The sequence below is a fragment of the Alligator sinensis genome, unplaced genomic scaffold (genome assembly GCF_000455745.1).
Source record: "Alligator sinensis unplaced genomic scaffold, ASM45574v1 scaffold1133_1, whole genome shotgun sequence".
NCBI classification, from domain to species: Eukaryota; Metazoa; Chordata; order Crocodylia; family Alligatoridae; genus Alligator; species Alligator sinensis.
The window spans coordinates 1,390,563-1,412,129 of NW_005842285.1; the positions used below are offsets into that span (position 1 = coordinate 1,390,563).

Consider the following 21,567-nt stretch of genomic DNA (forward strand, 5'->3'; position numbering starts at 1 on the left):
ATCTCTTGGAGTAAATTAAACCTATGTTTGTGTCCAAGGGCCTCCCTCCATATCGCATCCAATTAAAGATCATCACGCGATGCCACAGGAAGACGGCAACCGACTGGCTCACAATTATTGGCTCTTTCATGCTGAAAATCTTTCCTCCCGGGGGGGGGGGGTACAAGCACATCTGCATAATTAGCAGAAGCAGCTACACAAAAATAATTAGCCTGCTGAAAGCCAAAAGGGGGGAAACTGTAATTTTTGCTTCAACTGGTTGACTAATTATATGTTAAAAAAACCAAATAGAGACGCACCGAGCATCATCGAGCAAGCCAACGTGCATTTTATCTCCATTTTCTAGCTCTGAGCCCTCCTGGTCACCTAGCAACAAGCAGCGTACTCACAAAGATGAAATCCTGCCTCTGTCTGTACAGAAATGAAACACACTTCAAATTACCGCTGAGTCCTTTTCCCTCGATAACTGTTGTTTTATTCATAATATTATTAAGCTTTAAAAACAGAATCCAGATGCAGAAAGAAAGAATAATAAAAAAAAAAAAGAAAGATCAAGTGCATCTTGAGATTTACTTGACAAAACTATCATGAACTGCAATAAAGTCAGTCAGAAAACATGCAAAAAGGCTGGGACTGTTCGGTCTGAAAATGTACAATGGCTCGTGTTCAGCCGGCAGCGAGCCGGTACGAACCCAACGGCTTCAACGGGAGTTGCTCTCGATTGGCCTCGGCCAAACTGAGATCAGAATACGTCTCATCATCTTAATAAACGCGGCTTGCAAACTGACTGCCTCCCTGCTTGGGCCGACAGTTATTATTTATTGCCTGGTGTTTGTTCAAGAGAGTCTTTAATGACTTTTAGCACAGATCAAAAGACTTCCAACGTGCACGCGGAGTCGTTACGCTGGCTGGCCGCGGTCGCAGGGAGAGCGGTTTGCGAAAAATGCACGTATCCAAGCCCCCGTTCTTGGAGAGCAATGCGATCCATTCTAGTTATAGCACCGCTTTGACTGATTTTTTTTGGCCTGATCCGCCATTTCAAAAACAATCATTTCTTTTCTGCCTGCTTAACTCCTCTGCAGAGCCGTACAAGCCAGGCTCGACAAGCGTTTCAAATCCTTTTGCCGTCAGCGTGGCTCAGTGATCCTGGGTGGCTACGGCACGGCGACAAGCAACCGCATTAGCCAGGAGCTTGCTCCCAGCGATGTGGCAGAAGAAGGCTTTGGGTATGGTATTGATATATGACATTATATATGAAGACATGTAGATGTTGCGGGTATTGGGTCTGGATCCACGTGATGATCTGGAGCAACGTGCTTTGCTCTCGCCTCTTTTATAACAAGCCTGGGTACACGATACATTTACAACAGTGAAATCAGCCTTTATACTGGTGAGACAAATGACCAGACATCATGTACAGCCCCACACTGGGATGGTTTAGTCAAATCCAGTGTGGAATTACCCAACATGAAAACAGGAAAAATCCTTCGGCGCAAATCACCTAGGTGTATATGTTATCTGTCCGCAGCTTATCCCAGGGTAGCCATTTGCTCCTGGTGGCAAATAGGCTATTCTCTGCTCTTTTGCCTTTTGGTGGCGAGGGGCTATAAAAGCACCTACTGCAAGCCACTACCCCAGGATAGGTGCCAGTCTGTCCGCTCTGGGGCCCGCTGCTATTTAGGTGATGTAAATTATGCTGGCTTAAATGTGCCATTTGCCCATGCCCTGAGAAAGCCGCAATTTAAAGCTTTGGGCACAGTGTTAAACAGAATTATTTTTTGCAATAAAGACAGAAGTTTACTGTCTTCACAAAACAGGTTTTCATGCTGGCTGCAGGGATTGAGATTTTTGACAGAAAAAGTCAGTGAAAACCAGGGGTTTGCAACCTTTTTTCCACTTATGGACTCCATAAAAAAAAAGGGTTGAATAGAGGTGCAAACCCCTTTGGAAAATTTTGAATGGAGGTGCAGACCCCTTTGAATTGCAAGTGTAGGTATTCATGTACTTTTTACTGATAAATAGTCATCTTTCATGGACCCATTAGACACGGTCTGTAGACACCCGGGGTCTATGGACCACGGGTTAAAAACCACTGGTGTAGACAAAACCTCACACCAGACTGAAGATGCTGGTGCTAGAGCTAATGCAGAACAGACCAGACACTGGGCTGAACGAGTAGTGGGATTAGCTGGGGACATAGTAGATACCCTGGAGGGTAGGGCTAGGATTCAGAGTGACCTTGACAAATTGGAGGACTGGGCCAAACGAAATCTCGTGAGGTTCAACAAGGACAAGTGCAAAGTCCTGCACTGAGGATGGAAGAATCCCAAACACCGGGACAGGCTGGGGGCTACTGGCTGGGCAGCAGCTCTGCAGACAAGGACCTGGGGGTGACAGTGGACAAGAAGCTGAATATGAGCCAGCAGTGTGCCCTTATCGCCAAGAAGGCTAACAGCATCCTGGGCTGTAGGAGCATTGCCAGCAAATCAAGAGAAGTAATTATTCCTCTCTACTCTGCCCTGGTAAGGCCACATCTAGAGTACTGTGTCCAGTTTTGGGCCCCCCACTACAGAAAGGATGTGGACAAATTGGAGAGTGTTCAGGGGAGGGCAAGGAAAATGGTTAGGGGGCTGCGGCACATGACTTATGAGGAAAGGCAGAGGGAACTGGGCTGATTCAGCGTGGAGAAGACTGAAGGGGGATTTAATAGCAGCCTTCAACTATCTGCAAGGTGGTTGCACAAAGGATGGAGCTGGACTGTTGTCAGTGGTGGCTGAACAAGGAGCAATGGGCTCAAGTTGCAGCAAGGAAAGTTGAGGTTGGACATTAGGAAAAACTCTCACTAGGAGGGTGGTGAGGCACTGAACCAGGTTACCCTGAGAGGTGGTGGCATCTCCGTCCTTGGAGGGTTTCAAAACCCAGCTAGACAAAGCCGTGTCTGGGATGATGTAGCTGGGGCGGTCCTGCTTGGAGCAGGGGGTTGGACTAGAGGTGACCTCCTGAGGTCCCTTCAACCCTCACTTTCTAGGGTTGTACAGGCAGGTTATGGTGCTCAAGCTATTCTGGTATCCACGCCATCGAAGATAACATGATTGCATGGCCAGAAGGCATGGCAGAGTGGCATCTTACCAACTAACTATAAGATCCTGTTTTCTGCCAGATGTCAGACTAACACAGCTAACTACCTCTCTGCAATTACACAGCTAAGGTTTACCCATGAAACGTCAAGTTTTCCTTCCTCTATGTCTACTCCTCAGCCAAGGCTGCTCTTGCTGGGCTCTCCTGGGAATACCAGTGGCCATCCTACTCAGAGCCGTGACCCGCTTGATTTTACTGTAGAGTTACCCTCACGTTGTGCCGCCAATGCCCCTGCAAGCTGAGCTTGCGACTCATTAACAGATTCCAAGGCAACTTCCGAAGAAAACAAATCATTACCAGCTTGCACAGTTTGGATATAATTAATCTGTGTTGACACAGTGTAGCAACATAATGTCACAACACCATGCCGCACAAGCTGCTCCCAAGCTCCAATAAGCGACAGCATGACGTGACGTAACCAGATGCACCACCTTTTAAGGCGATCTTCTCTGGGCATATCCATTAGCATCTCTCATTAAGACATAATGAGCCACATTCTAGTTTAATTGATATCCGTGATGCTGGAGCAGGGGCAGATTCAGTCTACTCTGTCCTGGGTATTCAGGACTAAAGGTACGATGGCTATGAATGCTTAAATATTTGATCAAGGAATACCTTTTTTTCCTTCCTGAGTCTAAATCAAGACCCGAACGCTGTTTTTCAGTTATACGTTTCTTAACAACGTCCCTCGTGCCGAAGAAACGGCAGATCGCCCTCATCATAAACGTCGCCCACGAGCAATATTCTTCCACGTTCAGCTTAGGTTTGACCCCACAATGTCACACTGCATTTCGCCATTCCCAAATGTACAGCAAAGCGCCATGTAGCGGCGTTAAATACACCCACAAATTATTTTATGAATTTTTAAGCTGCGCCAGGAAATGTCTGCTCCGGTGCAGAACTGCCTTCAGACCGTGGCTGCTTGTCTAGCTCTATCACGTGTGCATTGTTTCAGAGAGAAAGGGCACTGCAGTTTAGAGGGAAGAATAGTGCCCGGAAAGGAAAATAACTCTGTCTTTCCCCGGACCTGATCTTGCCAGACAAAAGCAGATTCATCTCCACTCTCACCAGCCACCTTCCTAGCTGTTAAGGGGTGGGGGCACCATCTTTGATGCTTGCAACCATCCAGGGAAAGCATGTGAAACCTGTCGCTGGAGCCTGCTCCAGCCTCCCCAGCAGTGAATCTGAATGCTCTTTTACATTTACAAAGAGTAAGTCCTTCACAGGTTTCAGTTCCCCACCCACCAACACTTTAAACAAAAAAAAGAGTCACTTGCTCTGACTCATGAGAACTCGTCTTGAAGACTATTGTAAGGTTATCAGCCTCTGACCTTAAATTCCCTGACGGTTACATGCATATATTTCCCTTTTCCTATTTCTCCTTTGGTAAAAACAGACGGTAGTTGCATGCAACACGTGGCGATTCTTTGCAAGGAGGCTTTTACTTCTACGGCCACTGGTCTGCCTCACGCCGATCATTCGCAAAGGAGAAGGGGACGCCAGCAGCATTTCTACTCACCGCCCGACCCTTGGATCATGTTTCCGGATTTCTGGACTTCATCAAATTTTGTAAAGATGACATTCAACCTGTTTGAAAGGGAGAAACAAAGATGTAACGAGGAACCCTTCTTAATAAGAGACTGATTCTCCTCCCATTGAAGCCGCTGGGAGTTTTGCCATTGAACTCATTGAAAAGAAGGTAAGGACTGAAATTTTACATAAAGTGTCGACACAGAATGGTGATAGTTGGTTAGTAATATACAGGAAAGAAATAGAGAATAGATAAGAGATATGGAAGTGGCGTGTTATACCCAGGGCCGGTAGTGGATGCACAGAAGGACAGAATCATAGAAAATGGGGCTATAAAGGGACTTCTGGCAGTCAAATCTGGTCCAATCCCTTGCTCAAGGCAGGATCGGCCCCATCTAAACCATCCTAACCAAGTGCTCGCATTATATAACCCTATTTTCAACCTATTTAACTTTGCTGAACTTAAAGCATTCACAGACACGGGTGAAAGACAAAAGGTTTGCGAGCTTGAAAAAAAATTCACCTTCAGCCTTAACATTTCTCTTGTTTTTGCCTTGCTTTCTGCGTCACGTTTCCATTGCAGCACACCCCGTCAGGTCAGTGCTCCATCCCCGGGAGCTGAGTCCTCGAGGATGGGCTGTGGCAAACCTTCCCATGGGGGCATCCAGGGAAGGGAGAGGAGACAGGCAGAAAAAGCCACCCTCCCCTGCACTCTTCTCAAGGCTGCTCGACTCCACGCTGCCGCCCAAAGGAGAACTGACGCTATATGGGGGTATATTCAAAACCCCTCCTCTTAGGGGCAAGTCTAAGCGGACCCCTTGCCAGAAACCTATTTATCAGGCCAGTTTAAAAATGAGATGCAAACGTGCTTTTCCAAGATATCGGCTAGTCCTTGTTCCTTCTCCCGACAGCAAAAAGAAACTATTTATTGGCTGAGACCACAAGCACTGAAAACCTGAGCGTATCCCGGGACAGGAGAAAGGAAGAGGAGACACTGGCATGGAGCTATTGGCCTCTGCCAGCTGAACATCTCTCTCACCACCCTCTCCTCTAGATATATGGTCTTGTTCCCTTTCTCAGACCCCTTGCCTCTACCCTCACCTCTCCTTGCCTCCTTCTCCCGCTCTCAGCTCTGACTCCATTTCCAGCTCCCCCGGCACTGCGCGCACGCCCTTTTTTACGTGCCTCCTTCAGATCCTCTTCTTCCTTGAAGGCTTCCTGCAATACTCATCCATTTGTCTGCATCTCCCTACCGCTTGGGGCTGAAGCATGGAGCCAAGTGTCTCGCTCACCAAGGCAGACCCCCTTTCTTTTGGGGGCTGCGTATTCTGCGTGGGGACAGGCACGGTGGAGACTCACGGCCAGATCTTCCAAAGGGTGCCAGACTCTTCCGAAAATTTGCCATTAAAGTGTCTCCGCGAAAGCACACTTGGAAATCTAGCCCTGCGAGCACAGCTCTGCTGCTAGATAAGTCAATGGCAAACCTGGTCCCATTGATTTCAGTGGGATCAGTTTGTAAGAAAGACATGCATCTTGCCTTAGTTCACTGACATCGTAACAAATTAAGTCCTTCAAGGTCCCAAGGCTGCAAACATAATTCTTTGGAGGAAGATCTGTAGTTTCGAACTTGTGACGTAGTAAGCGTTGGGGGGGGGGAAGCCTCTGCTCTCATGCCCCGACAAGCCTCAGCCTGCACAAGAAGGGTTTGCTTCTCCACAAAGAGTTTAAGCATCACAAACCCTAGACCTGTCATTCACCCCAGTGCTGGTGAATGGTGCAGTGCAGGTCGGAGATCTTATCACAAATTTTTATTGGCAAATCCATCCAGAATCAGCCCGGCAGAACAGAGATGTGTTACCAGGTAGATGCTGCACTAATCAGAGATTAAAATGACTAGGCACATTTTTGTCCATGCCCTGGAAAAAATAAGCAGCCCCAATTATGCAGCTGCCTCTAACTCTCAGCCACAAATGCGAGATGCTTCTACCACTTCATTCGTGCACACTCTCCCGCTCAGCGTCCCACTCAGACCTGCCTTGTATTCCCTAAAGAAAAGCTTCACTGATTGCTTTAAAAAAGTTGTTCTTAAAAGGATGCATCCAAGATCCAGATGCACCAGGGAGGCCAGATAAACTGGCTGGTTTCCCAGCTGTTCAGCTAACCGTGTAATCTTAGCTGAGCCATTAAACTCCTCTCTGCCTCAGTTTCCACGTCTACACAATGCAAAGGCTAAGATCATTCCTTTGTCAAGTGCTTTGCGGTCCTCAGATGGAAGGCGCTAAACAGCTTTGCTAGATTTATACTCAAATTTGCTAAAGGAATTATACTGTGCGTCGGTCAGCACCCGGGCTCGCATGCTCTGGGATACCGAGCATACAAGCTCCAGCGCGCTGATGCAAAAGTGGTGGAAGTTATCACCACTGAAATTGCAGAAATACATTACAAACGTTAACCTCACAGATAACCAAGGCTGGCTAACTTGCACACAGCCCCAAAGATTCAACAGAACTACTGCGAAAGTAAGAAGAGCAAGCTCAAAAACGCACGCTGCATCGCTTCAACCCATGGTCTAGCTTTTGAAGGAGACTGAAAAACCTGAGGTCCCAAATGGAGCTTTTGTAAGTCAAATGGGTTGGCAATGTCTAAATATGGCTTGAGATAATAATAATAAGTAATATTATTATATTATTATTATTATTGCCGTTGTCGTTGTTATTATTATTAAATATTTGTTATTAAACATATATTATTAAGTATATTATTATTAAATATATTATTATTACTGCTATTACTACTGTTATTATTATTGTTGTTGTTATTAGCAGCAATGGCAATTACTATTATTAACTGTGACTGACAAATTCATTGTGCATTGGCACTGGTGGCCTTAGGGTTGTTGGGGCCCTGGGCAAGAGAGTCATTTGGGGCTCCTTAGAGACTTAATTTGAATGACCTATAAGCAAGTCGGACATTTGTTGCAAAATTTTGGGGTCCCCTAAAGTGTGGAGCCCCAGGCAGTTGCCCAGTTTGCTCTCCCCTAAGGCCACTACTGATGCTGGAGGAAAAGACAGGAAATTTTGGCCAACAGTTTTTAAATGTATGTCAACGTTCTCTGGTAGCGTTGTCAACGTGAAGAGGCCTCATGACTGAAGACGGGAACCAGCAACTGAAACTAATTAGAAGCAAAAGTGAAAATTACCCGCCTAGTTTTACTGTCCAGCAGAGGGATGAAAAAGAACAGCCTAAATTCACTTCCACACGTGTGATGATCTGCAGGCCAGAAGGGAACTTGATCCTCTGGTCTGTATCCTGTATAACACTGGCCACAAAATTTCACCCAGAGATTTTTATCTTACCTTTTGCTTTTTTACCGCCCCTGGATTTTCTTTTGCAATCGAACAAAAAAATACTACAGTAACAGATGAGACTGAGTTTAAATACACAGAGTTCCTAATGCACAAGACTGTAGTGTGTGCTTTGTGATATTCACTGTGTTTCTTTAACACCCAGCTCCTGGAGTCAAGTGATTATTTGAGAACCTCAGCTTTCTTTTTTATTTAAAAAAAAAAGTTTCAAGCCTCTTGGTTGCAGAGAACAACTTAGAAATGTGATCAGACTGCACCTGAAAGGTTTGAACACTGAAAGATTTATACGTAAAGTCTCAAATGCAGGATATTTTGTACAGCTCTCGTGATTGTTAGGTCAGCCTCATGATCTGGAATACTAAACATGATTTTTTAGCTTGCCGATTTGCTTTTAATAGACTGTTGTAACATGAACCTTAACCACTTGGCTTAATTCAATTTTATGAATGTCTTCAATAGTCTTTAAATGCTTTCCTTCCATCTTATGGCCCCAGTCCTGCAAGTACTTAGGTGCTTACTTCATTTGCTGCAGGTGAACAATCCCCATTTGCTTCTCTCTCCCACCTAAAATTAAGTACATGATTAAGTGTTTACACTATGGGGGAAGCGGGGAGGGTGTCTAGAAGCCCTAGGTTCACACAAAAGGCCCCTGCACTCAAAGGAAAAATGAAAAGAAATCAAGAACAGTCAACAAAAAGGGATATTCTCTACTCACCGAGACTGTGGTAATCCTTTTTTACTGAGATCTGCCCTGACACGTTCGCCTACGTGTCTGTAAATTTCCACAAGGCTGTTTATTGCTGAATCTCGAACCTAAATATTAAGGAAGAGACCTGATCAAAATTGATCCTTGGTTTAATTTGCAATACCACTTCCTAAGCAAAGCAAGAAAAAGCAACAGCAGTTACTACAACAACGTTTACGGAGTATTTCCCTGCTCCATCCACAGATCTGAAAGCGTGGTAGGTACCATTAGGCTCACGTTACTGCAGACCCTCGCTGATGATGGGACACTGGAAGCTGAAGTGACTTCCCCAGAGATAAAGTGAGTCAGTGGGAAAGCTGTGAAGCCAGCCTAAGTCGCCATCCTTCAGTCACACGGCAGGGCTAGGTCAGGCTTGCAAAAGTCCCACTCATCCCCTCCTCTACAATAGTCATACTTTTGCAAAGCAAAATGAAATAGGCCTCTGGATACTTTTCTCACCGCTGCGGTAAGGATGGGAGAACAGACTCCGAACCTGCGCTAACAGATTCATACCCTGAGTTATCTGCCTTGGCGTTTAGTCTATGTGCATGGACAGGCAGAAGGAATTTGGATATCCGTTACATAAAAAGTCTTGCCATGTCAGTAAGTGAAGCGTCTGCCTCTCTCTCCTTCCATCCCGTGGGCCAGCGGAGAGCCAAAAGAGATCTTCTTGTAGAAAATAAAATGCCACAAAACCACTACCGCAACCAGAATCCCTCCTGATCTGAGATGCACATACAGGGACCATTGTACCCAGCAAGGACAAAGAAGTCCCATTACACAGTCCTATACCTACATTGGGAAAGGGAAGAAAGTGCCTTGGCATCTTTAGCACATGGCAGGTATGTCTACCACACTAACAAGGTAGCAGACTGACTTTATCAGCCTCAGGGATTGCTGCAGGCTGTAGGCTTAGATCTTTAAATACAAGATTGCTGGACGCCAGAGCAACAAGCACTTTACAAAGCCTACAGGAAAGTGAGTCTGTGCAAAGCCAGGGGAAAGAGCTGCTTTCCTGGCTGAATGGGAAGTAAGACCTTTGCTTGTATATAAAAATTAAAAAAAAAAAGAAGAGAGAAGCAGTGATTTGCAAGCAACTGAGTGCTGAGCACAGCAAGACATGCTCTACCCTCGTGGCCACCGGCAGCAGAGACAAGCCCAGGAGAGGAGGAAAGCTGCTTTCTGGATCTGCAACTTCCTCCTTCCTCGGGCTCTGCGGCAGACAGGATGAGATCTACCTGCTCTCCCCATGCTCATCGTCCCCGCCACCGAGGCCAGTGAGTCAGTGCTCATTGCTGGCATCACCTTACCTCCACACCACCAAGAGGCATGGAGGCCTCTGGCAAGGTGGGGGCTAAAGCAGGGCCATCACAGCCAACGTGGACACACGTACGGACGACCCAGAAGCTCTGCAGAGATATGTACAGATACCAGCAGGTCTGTTGCACGGTATCTAGTAGGCATGAAGCCAAATCCCCTTTGAACTTGAGGCCAGGGTGGGGGGTGAAGCAACGCTGTCTCCCCTTCCCAATGCAGATTTACCGAAGTGTCGGGCTGGGAGGGACCTTGCGAGATCATCGGATCCAGCCCCCCTGCTCCGGGCAGGAAAGGCTGCAGGGGTCAAATAACCCCAGCGAGGTGTGCGTCGTCTCCTTGTGAAGCTCTCCAGGGTAGGTGCCTGCACCACCCTCGCTCAGAGTCTATTCCAGAGTCTGCTCACACGAACCGTGAAGACATTTCTCCTTATATCCAGTCTGAAACCTCCTTGTAGGAGTTTATGGCCATTGCTCCTGGTTTTCAGGACCTGGGGTTTTTTGCACCTGGGGTGCACCTGGTTTTCAGGACCTGGGGTTTTCAGGTTTTTTGCACCTGGGGTGCATTGGTGAATAGTTGTTTGCTTTGCCCGATGCTCTCCCCTGATATAGTTGTAAGCTGCCACCAAATCCCCCCTCAAATCTTCTCTTTTCTAGGCTGAACAGTGCCACATCTGTCGGCCTTTCCTCATATAAGGGAATAATGTCTTTATTATACTCTTTTCAACGTATAACCCGCCCTCCTGCTAGCGGTCCCTCTTGCCCCAGCACCGTTTCCCTTGCTGCCGTCTGCTTCAGCATTTGCCCTCTCCGTCTCACTCCAACTCCCCTCCCCAGCCCAGCACGTCTTCCCCGCCATCCCCGTGGCACGGGGAAGCACCGTGATGTGACACTGCTTCGGGGGGGGGGGGTGGAAAGGCCAGGCCAACTACAGCTGCTACCAGCTTTTCCTTTTCCCACCAGTGCAGGGGAAGAGGAAGAACAGGAGTCTCTGCACATGGGGAAATCTAGTCCCGCCGAGGGCATTTCTCTGCACTCCTCTTACTTGCTCTGCCGTCTTTCTGCCCCTTCAACTGCCGCCGCGGCTCCAGACGCAACTGCCCCGGTGCCGGGTTCTGGAACCGAGGCCAAACGCGGGCTCCGGTTCTACCGCGGCCCCCGGAGCAGCTTGGCCCCGCGGCTGGCCGGTCTGACAGTGCAGGGTCGGCACGGTGGAAATGCTCGAGGCATGCCAGTCTGCTCCAGGCCGTGCAGTCCAAAGCCACTGCTCCATCAGTCGGTGAGAAGCTGATGACATCGGCATCATGCTTGGCTCCTGGCCCAGTGGAGAGAGTACTCCTTCGGACGCCCTCATCTTTTAATCCTTGAAGATATACCGGGAGAAATGCTAGACGGGAATCTCGCACGCTTGGCGCAGCCAAGAGCAGGCTCTCGTTTTGTCGTGCCCAGCACCCTGACTCTTGCAGCAGCGTGGGTATGGCCTCCAGAGACGTCCCCTTGCTATGCTGCTAGATGTCAACCTTTGAAGGAACAGGGAAAGGACGCAGCTCGCTACGAAGAACAGAGAATCATAGAAAATAGGGTTTTCAGGGCTCTCAAGAGCTCACCTAGTCCAGTGGTTTTCAACCTTTTTTCATTTGTGGTGCCTATCTTCAAGAAAGGGAGGAAAGTGGATCCGGCTAACTATAGGCCCATCAGCCTGACTTCTATCCCGGGGAAGATCTTAGAAAAGTTTATCAAAGAGGCCATCCTTAATGGACTGGCCGACGCCAACATCTTAAGGGATAGCCAGCACGGGTTTGTTGCGGGTAGGTCTTGCTTGACCAATCTCATTTCCTTCTACGACCAGGTGACCTATCACCTGGACAAGGGAGAAGAGATTGATGTCATATACCTTGACTTCAAAAAAGCCTTTGATCTGGTGTCCCATGATCGCCTCTGGGAGAAACTGGCCAATTGTCGCCTTGGGTCCTCCACGATCCACTGGCTGGAAAACTGGCTCCGGGGTCGGACCCAGAGGGTAGTAATCGATGGAAGTCACTCATCGTGGTGTCCTGTGACCAGTGGGGTCCCCCAAGGCTCTGTCCTTGGACCCATACTGTTCAACATCTTCATTAATGATGTGGACACTGGAGTCAGAAGCGAACTGGCCAAGTTCGCCGATAACACCAAACTTTGGGGGCATCCTTATAGGCTCAGCAGTGCTATGTTGGCTAGCACTATGGAAGAAAGAGACTTGGGGGTCATCGTTGAGCACAAGATGAACATGAGCCTGCAATGCGATGCGGCGGCTAGTAAAGCGACCAAAACGCTGGCTTGCATCCATAGATGCTTCTCAAGCAAGTCCCGGGACGTCATTCTCCCCCTGTACTTGGCCTCGGTGAGGCCGCAGCTGGAGTACTGCGTCCAGTTTTGGGCTCCACAATTCAAAAAGGATGTGGAGAAGCTTGAGAGAGTGCAGAGAAGAGCCACGCGCATGATCAGAGGTCAGGGAAGCAGACCCTACGATGACAGGCTGAGAGCCCTGGGGCTCTTTAGCCTGGAGAAGCGCAGGCTCAGGGGTGATCTGATGGCCACCTACAAGTTTATCAGGGGTGACCACCAGCATCTGGGGGAACGTTTGTTCACCAGAGCGCCCCAAGGGATGACGACGAGGTCGAATGGTCAAAAACTACTACAAGACCGTTTCAGGCTGGACATAAGGAAGAATTTCTTTACTGTCCGAGCCCCAAGGTCTGGAACAGCCTGCCACCGGAGGTGGTTCAAGCGCCTTCATTGAACACCTTCAAGAGCAAACTGGATGCTTATCTTGCTGGGATCCTATGACCCCAGCTGACTTCCTGCCCCTGGGGCAGGAGGCTGGACTCGATCTTCTGAGGTCCCTTCCAGCCCTAATGTCTATGAAATCTATTTGCAGACTCCTACAAAATTTCAAGCGGAGGTGCGGACCCCTTTGGAAACTTCAAGTGGAGGTCCGGACCCCTTTGAATGGTAAGTGTGGGTATTCACATACCTTTGATTGATCCTGGTCATCTCCTGCAGACCCCTTAGACGTAGCCTGTGGACCCCCCCGGGGTCTGCAGACCACGGGTTGAAACCCATCGATAGTCCATTCCCTGAACCAAACAGGATCGACGAGGCCTGAACCATCCCAACATCAATGGCTACGTTCAGTGGAGTCTCCAAGTAAGTGCCCATTCAGGATGGAGAGGCCAACCTCTCCACACTAGATCGGGGTGCTCAACCACCAGCCCACAGGCCAGATCTGGCCCATGGCACCATGTTAACTGGCCCAAAGGGCTCCCCAGGGGTCCGGAAATTTGGCAATGAGGGAGAGGTGCACCTCTCCCCTGCTACCAAATCTCCAGGCCCCGTGCACTTCCCCATGGGAAGCTCCAGGCCCCGTGCACTGCTCCCAGGCAGGGTAGGGCTGGGCGGGATGGATAGTGCAGGGCCCAATCCTGGTGTGGAGCCCTTGGAGGGGGCAGCGCCAAGCCCCCAGGACCCAATCCAAGCCCACAGGGGGTGGTATCAGCCCCCCAGGACTCAATCCTGGTATGAAGGCGGCAGTGCTGGACCCTGTACCACTCATCTGGCCCACAGGACCAAAGGTTTGAGCATCGCTGCTCTCCATGGAGGGGTGGGAGGCAGCACTCTGTCCAGATGCGGAGACCCCACATGCAGGGTATACGCTCTGCTAGCCAGCAGGTAGTTATTTCAGACCTGGAGTTGGAGGAGCTGCAGTACCTGCTGAAGAATGGGTCACATGAAGCAAAAGCAGTCTCCAAAGATGATTAAAAATTAAGACCCTCTCTGAACTGTCTTTAATGGACCACCTTTTTCAATATGTGCTGTAACTAGGAAGTGGAAACAAGGGAGACCAGGGGGCTCCTGTACAATGGTGATTCAAAGGAATAGCATTATACATCCCAGTCGACCTCCACAGAGACGACAGAGACCTGCTATCAGCTTGCCTAAGACAAGCTGCCAGAGAAACAAAACCATAACGTGAGTCACCAGGATCACTCCAGGAGAGTCATAATGCAAGTATGTTATGCTGCCCAACGTTACAGAGCCAGGGCAGCTCTCACTAGGCTCATAAAAATAATAATAATAATAATAATAATAATAATTTTTAAAAAAATCAGTCTTTTCTTTGAGCCCAGGTACATTTATGTGATGAAAGGTGGGACCTGAAACAGCAGGACTCAAAACAAGAAATCCTCACTAGTTCCACCTTCATGGCACCGGAGAGGGAGTTGGTCCAGCCACGAGGGAGGGAGGGACATGCAGACATCTCGTCACCTTCCCCAGCCTATTCCTCACCAGGGCTGGGGATGTGCCCATGCCAGAGCAGGTGTCTGATGTAGAAAGTTTCCTACCTGGGGAGGGAGCAGGAAGCAGGGGATGAGAGAACTGAAGCTGGCACAGACTGAAAGAAGAAGTAAAACTCCTGACACTTCCTCTAAAGTCACCAGGAGACGTCTCCGATGTCTCAGAAAGGCACCGTGTAAAACCCACCGTCTCCAACGTACCATCTACACCCTGCCACAACTCGATGAACCCTCTCATCAAGTTCAACAGGACCCCGTGCACGTCAGGTTGCTCAGATGCATCGTTCCAGGATCGGGGCCGTGCAGACAAGCTGGGTTGCCCCATTCCCAAGCGCTGCGGTAACGCTGCCACGATTATTAAAATGCTTCTAAATTCCTTAGTATAACATTATCTAAGCCCAGTGCCAATGCACATGGCTCGTGCTCGCAGCGAATCTTCACAGGGGAGAAAGGGAAATCTCCATGAAACACTGAAAACTACATTGGCTTTAAGAAAACTGTCTATTTAGAGAAAAAAAAAAAAAAAAAATCAACAAAGCGGCTTGCAGCTTTCTAGGCAAGGAAGAAAGCCTCAAGCGCTGCACACGACAGAGCGTTTCCCCGCTGCTGCTCTCTCCCATGCAGCCAAGAGAGGGCAATGTTGATCCAGGCTCTCCCAAGGCAGCTGCCTAAAAAGAAAGCTTGGGCAGAAGGAAATGAGCAGTCAGAGATAGAGACATTTTATCAGATTGCAAGGGCCGATTTCCCTGGGAAAGGAAGTATGGTGCATTAAGCTGATTGTGCCTTTGCTCTTAGCTAAACGGGCTGGCATTTTACAATGCAAAGGTTTTTTTTTCTTAAAAAAGGAAGCCTAGCTGGTTTCTCTGAATTTGGGGCGGGGAGGGGGTGGGGGTGAGGGTGGGGACAGAGATGGGGATGGGGGGAGGCTGGCCACGCGCAGGGCATGGCTGGGCTGGCGCCTCCTGCCCACAAGTGCTGCCCCAGGGAATGAGTGTTCGAGATTCCCAGGGGAAATCAGGATAGTTGGGGAAATAAGTGGTAGGAGATCTAATAGGAGATCTAGCGGGAGGAAATCATGCACCCTAGGAGCACGGGGGGGTAGGGGGAAAGGAAGGAGAACAGACCTCTCTCCCAACCAAGGAAGAGAGAGAGAAGATATGGCTGAGCTGCTACTACCCCATTCACCGAGATCCCTCCAGGGTTCAGGAGAAGCCCCTGTCAGTCCGGGAGACCTGCCCAGCTCGAGACCCCGGCCCCAGCACCCCTCCCTACCCAACCATGTTGCCTACAGCCAAAGGCACAAAGCACCTGCCACTAGGGCGACGCACACCTCCAGGAGCATCCCTGAAGCGCCGGGAGCGAGAGGCACCCTGGGCTGGGGCTGGTCTCAGCTGCATATAACGGCACCCATCTCACCGCTACGACCCCTCCCCACTTTGCCCATTTCTTGGTGTCCATGTTCACCTGCATCTTGTGTCCAAGCGCACGACAGGTTTGGCAGGGCAGGAAGAGCTGCCGCCTAGCATTTGCACACGCCAGGCCCAACAGCCCCCTCCTTATTGCGACGCATGGGCGCTGCAGCAGCGTGCATCGCTGTAATGGAGCTAGGAGAGGAAAACCTATGGAGCTATCAGGTCTCCAGGGGCAGGGGAGAGAGGACCGGCAGGACTGCTATTTTTGCACACGCGTGTTGCTGACTGAGACAGTCAGGGCTTGAAGAACCTCCTTGCGAAGCTATTGGCAGCACATCGCTGCCGGTATCTGGCTGGAACAGCAGGTCACCCCGCTCTCTGACCCCTCCAAAAGTTAGCTCTTATCTTACAAGCAACATGGAGCACTAAGGGGAGGCTGACTGGCCTCATAAATCTTTCCTAGATCTTCAACCAGCGCTATTCAGACAGCAACAGCTCCTCTACAACACGCGAGCAGTCCGGCCGACCCAGGCGTTCACCCATCTGATTGCACTCCGCTGGGCTCTTCCCGATTACTCAGGGGATCCCCCCAAACTCCTGAACAAGTCCTCTGAGGTCACTTCAGATTCATCCTCAAGTTACTGCCCTAAGATCCCATTGCAATGAAATCAGTTGTGCTCACGTTCGGCACCATGGACCAGATCAGCAGCACAAAGCTGATTCGAGGACCAGATCAAGCCTCGTGTGTCTGCACTGCCCCCTCCCTGCTCCACAGCACCGGGATTAGGCCCTGGAGCCCTGCACCCCCTCAGTATGCCAGGATTGGGGCCCAAGGCCACCCCTTCCCACCCCCACGTGCCAGGATTGGGCCCTGGGGTCTGGCACTGCCCTTGCACACTGGGGTTGGGCCCTGGCGCCCAGTGCTGCACCCACCCAGCCTTGTGCACTGGGAATGGGCACCTGATCCAGCACATAGGGCCTGGGGCTCCCGTGGGTCTTTAGAGAGCCCACTGGGATGGATGACTTAGGACCGCAACCCAGATCTGACCCACAGGTTGGGGGTTAAGCACCCCTGAACTAAACTAGTCCGCTGCGGCTTGTCCTAAATGTTGCAGGTCTATAATTCCTCGAGAGGTGGCAGCACCAGCAGGTAGTCCATATGCTATTTAAACATTTAGCCCTGCTTATCCTCAAAGGCCAGCTGGGCTTTCCCACCTTGCTAACACTGATTTTGGTAGAGAACCTCACCAAAGTCTTACCTGGCTGTTTGGATCTCCAAGCAAGTTACATATATGCGGCACGATCTTGCTCAGCGTTAGACTCTGAGCTCCGGATCTAGGAGGAAAACAATATAAGTGCATCAGCACAAATAAGTATCGACTAAACTCCCCAAAACCACGTAAGCCACATCTGCAACAGGTCCCGACTTACGCGTTGAGCGTGGCAATAAGGCAGAGGCAAATCCCTTCTCTCGTCCGGAAATTCTTGTGTTTGAATCCTCCTAGCAATCTGTCCCACACGTACTGCAGGAAACAGAAAGGATGGCAAAGAAACAAGGGCGGGGGGGAGAGGGAGTGAGGTTTTTTTTTTCTTTTCCAGCCCAGGTGCAATTTGACATCTCTTGGGAGTAAATATAGGCTTTGCACCCACTCATGAACGCACGGGTGAGGGTTACAGGAAGGCAGCATTAATCTCATGGGGTGACTAAGATTTTGTTCTTTGCTGGGTCTTTCAGTAACTCCCTCCTACCTTCACACACACACACATGCACACAAACACACACAGTGGGTGTGTCTACACATGCCCATTGAAGGCACATTAGCCGTTTTTAAGGCGCATTAAGGGCGCCCGTCTACACGTGCATGCCCTTAATGCGCCTTAAAAATGGCAATTTGAGGCTATTCGCACCTAAATGCGATACCTGCAAAAGCAGGCATCAAATTTATGCACAAATAACTAAAGCTGCTTAACACATGTAGACGCACTCAAGTACCTTAATGCTGTGTATGTCAATTGATTTGGGACTAACTTTAGTCCCAAGTTGGTCCGCAAGCCTTGTTAATGTGCCTTAGTGCGTGCATGTGTAAACGCACACCTAAATCGCCTTAATGCGCATTAGGCATACGTGCATTAAGTTTAGGCATGTGAAAAAACACGTGTGGACGTGCCTAGTTTTACCTCCACACGCCTCAACACCCAAAACACAGACTGACACCTGAGAGACCCAGCAGAACCTGCCTGTAACACTCATCACCCAGCAAAGCCTCAGCTTGGTATCGCTATAGCGCTCTGGGTCGCAGGGGAAAGGCATCAGCTATCAGCCAACCGGCGCTTACAGTAATTGGTGAGGCCTCCTTTCTGCCTAAGATCCCAGGAACAAACCAAATGAATGGGAGGCAAAGCTCAGAAGCTGGTGCTTTCCTCGAGGAACCGACAGAACAGGAGAGCATGTTGCATTGCAAAGGATCTCAGCACCTCACCAATTAACACGTGCCACACACCACCCACTAGGAACCGGGCACTTTCTGTGCAACCCCTCATCTTACAAAACACCCAGAGGATCGCTCACATCCCTGCAGAACACCAAGGACCCAGATTCAAAGATACCCAGCCAGGAGATCCACACCCAGCAAAGCACATGGCACTCAAGGGATCTCTCTTGGGAGGGTGTTGAGTTGATCTCACTCCACTGGGATTACAATGTAAAGCTTAGCACACTGATAAACCAGCCCTACCAGATCTAACCACATCTTTCTTCACACACTCGCTTCTGCATGATCAGCTTAAGAAATTATACTGTGCACCAGCAGGGAGGGGAGCTTTGCCAGGTAATCAAAAATAAGGATTCGGAGGCAGCTGTTTGCTTTTTAATAGGACCTCATGCATGCACGTACACACACACGGGTTGCTTCTTCCACGTTGCCATACCTGAGGGTTAGCAGCTTGTTCCATGATTTTTAGCAGCAAAGCTTGATCCTGCTCCCGCACCGAGTCTTTCGAGTCTCCTAGCCTGTCAAGCAAACTGGGCAGCACTGGGGATGAAAAGAAAGCACTTAGGTCCAGCAGAGAGCAACCTACAGTGTCCCTGTTATGATCCCTCCACCCTCCCTATCCCAGAATAAAAAGTGTGCAATGGTGCGCTCGTTCGCAACCCTAGAAAAAGCTGTGTGTCCTCCACAATCCTCCTCATACAGAAGGAAAGAAGGCCTCAGCCCTTGTCGGCGTGGTACCAACCAAGCTATAGGTGTGAAGATGAGTAGTGAGAGGGACTTTGCATAGACAGAGGGAGGAAAGGAGATAGCAGCATGCACCCACCCCAGGGACACGGCCCAGCCGCTGGGCAGGAGCTGCTCCAAAAGCAAAGAGCTCCGTCCCTGGGAGCGGGGTACACGGGAGCAATAGTGGAGAACCCAGATCCCCCTCTCCAACCAGCACCGACCCCACAGGGCACGAGCGGCTCCAACCACCGCAGGCAGCAGGGCAAGCTCCCTGAAACTCTCCTAGTCAGTGGTTATAACCAAATGATATAATCAGGCTAAGGTCTGGGGCACTGAGCTCTACGGAGGAGACAGGCGTGGGCAGGAGCAGCGGGAGGGATGGACTCAGCGCAGGAGCCAGGTTCTACTTCTGCACCATCCCAAACCGCAATTTGCCCTTCTGGTGCATGGGGATGGAAACAGGAGGTGCAAAAGGTGCAAAACTCCCGGTCCCGGGAAGCAGCCTTTGGGTTGAGGAAGGCTCCTTATACGACGTTAAAAACCCTTCATTCAAGAGATGCCAGGCTGCATCCTGCCGCTCCTTTACAGCCGTTTCACCTCCTTGCCTTCAACCAGGCTCCACAGGAGCGAGGGGGCGCAGAATTAGGGTCTCACACACCTCGGAGGAGCCAGCGCTCCCTGACCCCTTACCTGTGCCGATCTGGGCTCGAAAGCGATCCTGCAGTCGTGACACCAGCGCCGAGAGGATGTCCATCCCGAGCAGAACCACCTGTGAACACAACGAGACGGCAGGTCAGCACGAAGCCCTCGTCAAGTGCCGGGACAGACGAGTCTGAAGAGTTTCAAGTAAAAAGAGAAACAATATTTTTGTGCGTGGATTGGGCCAGACGTTCCCGCTGACCCGTATTTTGGCAGACTTCAGCGCGAGCCGGACACGCTCGCGCACAGAAAACGCAGCTGTACAAAAATCACCACCCCACTTCTCAGAGGCAAGAGCGGGACGCGTTTTTCAAACAAGCAAACGTTCCCCCGCGGCCTTTGCAACCTAGATCCCGACCGTCCAGAAGCCGATTGGGAATGCGACTCTATGCAGTCCTAGAAAGATTTACGAGGCATTCTTTTCGGTATTTGAAGTTACCGCTTTTGTAGCAATTATAGTGAACTGCTATTATCAAATAATGAGCGGTTATACTGGTTTCATTCATTTTATTATCCAAATGCAGAGTCAAAAACCAAATCAGGACAAAGACAATCAATAGGAGCAAGGATTTTTTAATTGCAAGAAAAGGTTTTCATGTCTTCAGTACCGGCGAGGATGCTTATTCATATCCACCGTTTGATCATAAAGCTGGTGGAGCTGGAAGGGACCTCCAGAGGATGTCCAACCCCTGGCCTGAGGCAACCTTCCCTATGCAAACCCTCCTAGCCATAGTTTAAATTCTGCGTATGCCTATTGTCAACCCCGACCTAACACCTGAACCTGCCATGGGTACAGAATAATAGAAAATAAGTAAATAAGGCTACAAATCACTTTAAAACCCCACGGAAGCAAAAACAAGCGACCACCCTAACTAACCTTTGGCAAAGAGTGAACTAAAGACCCAGGCAAGCTTGAAAAAGCTGTAACTTTGCATGAATGCTTGATGCGGGGATGCAAATGTTATCCGCTTAATCAGGCTATTTTTCAGCTTAGCAAGCAGGGGGTTGCATAAAACCCAAATCTCCATTCTGCTCCTTCCTCCCAGGAGGTGACATGAAATGCCAGCTCCACTCAACCTGCAAAACGCTCCTGCTTGCTGTGCGCGGTCACTAGGGTGCCGGTGGTGGGGCAGCTCCTGCACTGCGGCCCCTTTAAGGCCAGCCTTACCGGCTGCATATGCAAATGAGCACCCTCGGCGGCGCGCTGCCTTGTGGGTAAAACCCTTCACGCCGACAAAAAGGGGGATGCGCTGGGGCGGGGAGCAGCGTCAAGAGCCGGGGAGGGGTACAGGCGCGGCGGCGCGGGGCGGCAGTAGGGGCTAGCGGCGACCCCCCGCCGCCGCTTAAACTTGGCAACCGTCCTTATCTTGGGGTGCGCGGCGGCCCAATGAACGCGTGGTGAGGGCCGCCCTGCTGACGCAAGAAACAGCACTTCGCGCCCGCGAGGCGAGCGCAATTTTTGGAACCGCTTTCGGGTGCCGCCGAGTGTGAACGGACAGAGCGGAGTCCGCCGCAGACTATGCCCTCACCCCCTTCCCGCGGCGTGCGGGGCGGCCCGCGCCTCCTGTCCGCTCGCGGGGAGGGGCACGCGTGCGTACTGCGGTGTGGGCATCTCCCACCCCGCAGAGCCTTTCCGACTGATCCACACTGGCGTCTACGTGGACACAGTGACTTACTGGGATGCATCTGTACGTACAGACCTCACAGCTACGTATAATAGCCCTCTAGATACAGCATACATCGCAGCAATCTAGGAAGCGCTCTCACACTGTATATGAGAGCAAACATATATATATATATATATATATATATA

The 21,567-nt window shown here is 50.0% G+C and overlaps 1 protein-coding gene and 1 non-coding gene across 12 annotated transcripts in view; one reads left to right on the forward strand and one right to left on the reverse strand.

Annotated features, from left to right (window-relative positions):
• The window catches only part of CLASP1 (cytoplasmic linker associated protein 1), a 251,743-nt gene that overhangs the window by 161,809 nt on the left and 68,367 nt on the right, over nucleotides 1-21,567 (reverse strand). For 10 of the 11 annotated variants that reach the window (XM_025209361.1, XM_014521987.1, XM_025209362.1 and 7 more), the window contains exons 3-8: nucleotides 19,746-19,824; nucleotides 18,766-18,869; nucleotides 17,269-17,360; nucleotides 17,097-17,172; nucleotides 8,749-8,846; nucleotides 4,658-4,725 (exon numbers count right to left, since the gene is read on the reverse strand). In XM_025209361.1, coding sequence (XP_025065146.1) covers nucleotides 4,658-4,725; nucleotides 8,749-8,846; nucleotides 17,097-17,172; nucleotides 17,269-17,360; nucleotides 18,766-18,869; nucleotides 19,746-19,824 — 517 coding nt within the window. Of the gene's footprint in view, nucleotides 1-4,657; nucleotides 4,726-8,748; nucleotides 8,847-17,096; nucleotides 17,173-17,268; nucleotides 17,361-18,765; nucleotides 18,870-19,745; nucleotides 19,888-21,567 lie in introns of all 11 variants that reach the window. The other variant, XM_025209364.1, reaches the window with a different exon arrangement.
• On the forward strand, nucleotides 21,110-21,221 carry LOC112550999. Its single transcript, XR_003095102.1, has one exon. It is a non-coding gene; the product is annotated as a U4atac minor spliceosomal RNA (small nuclear RNA).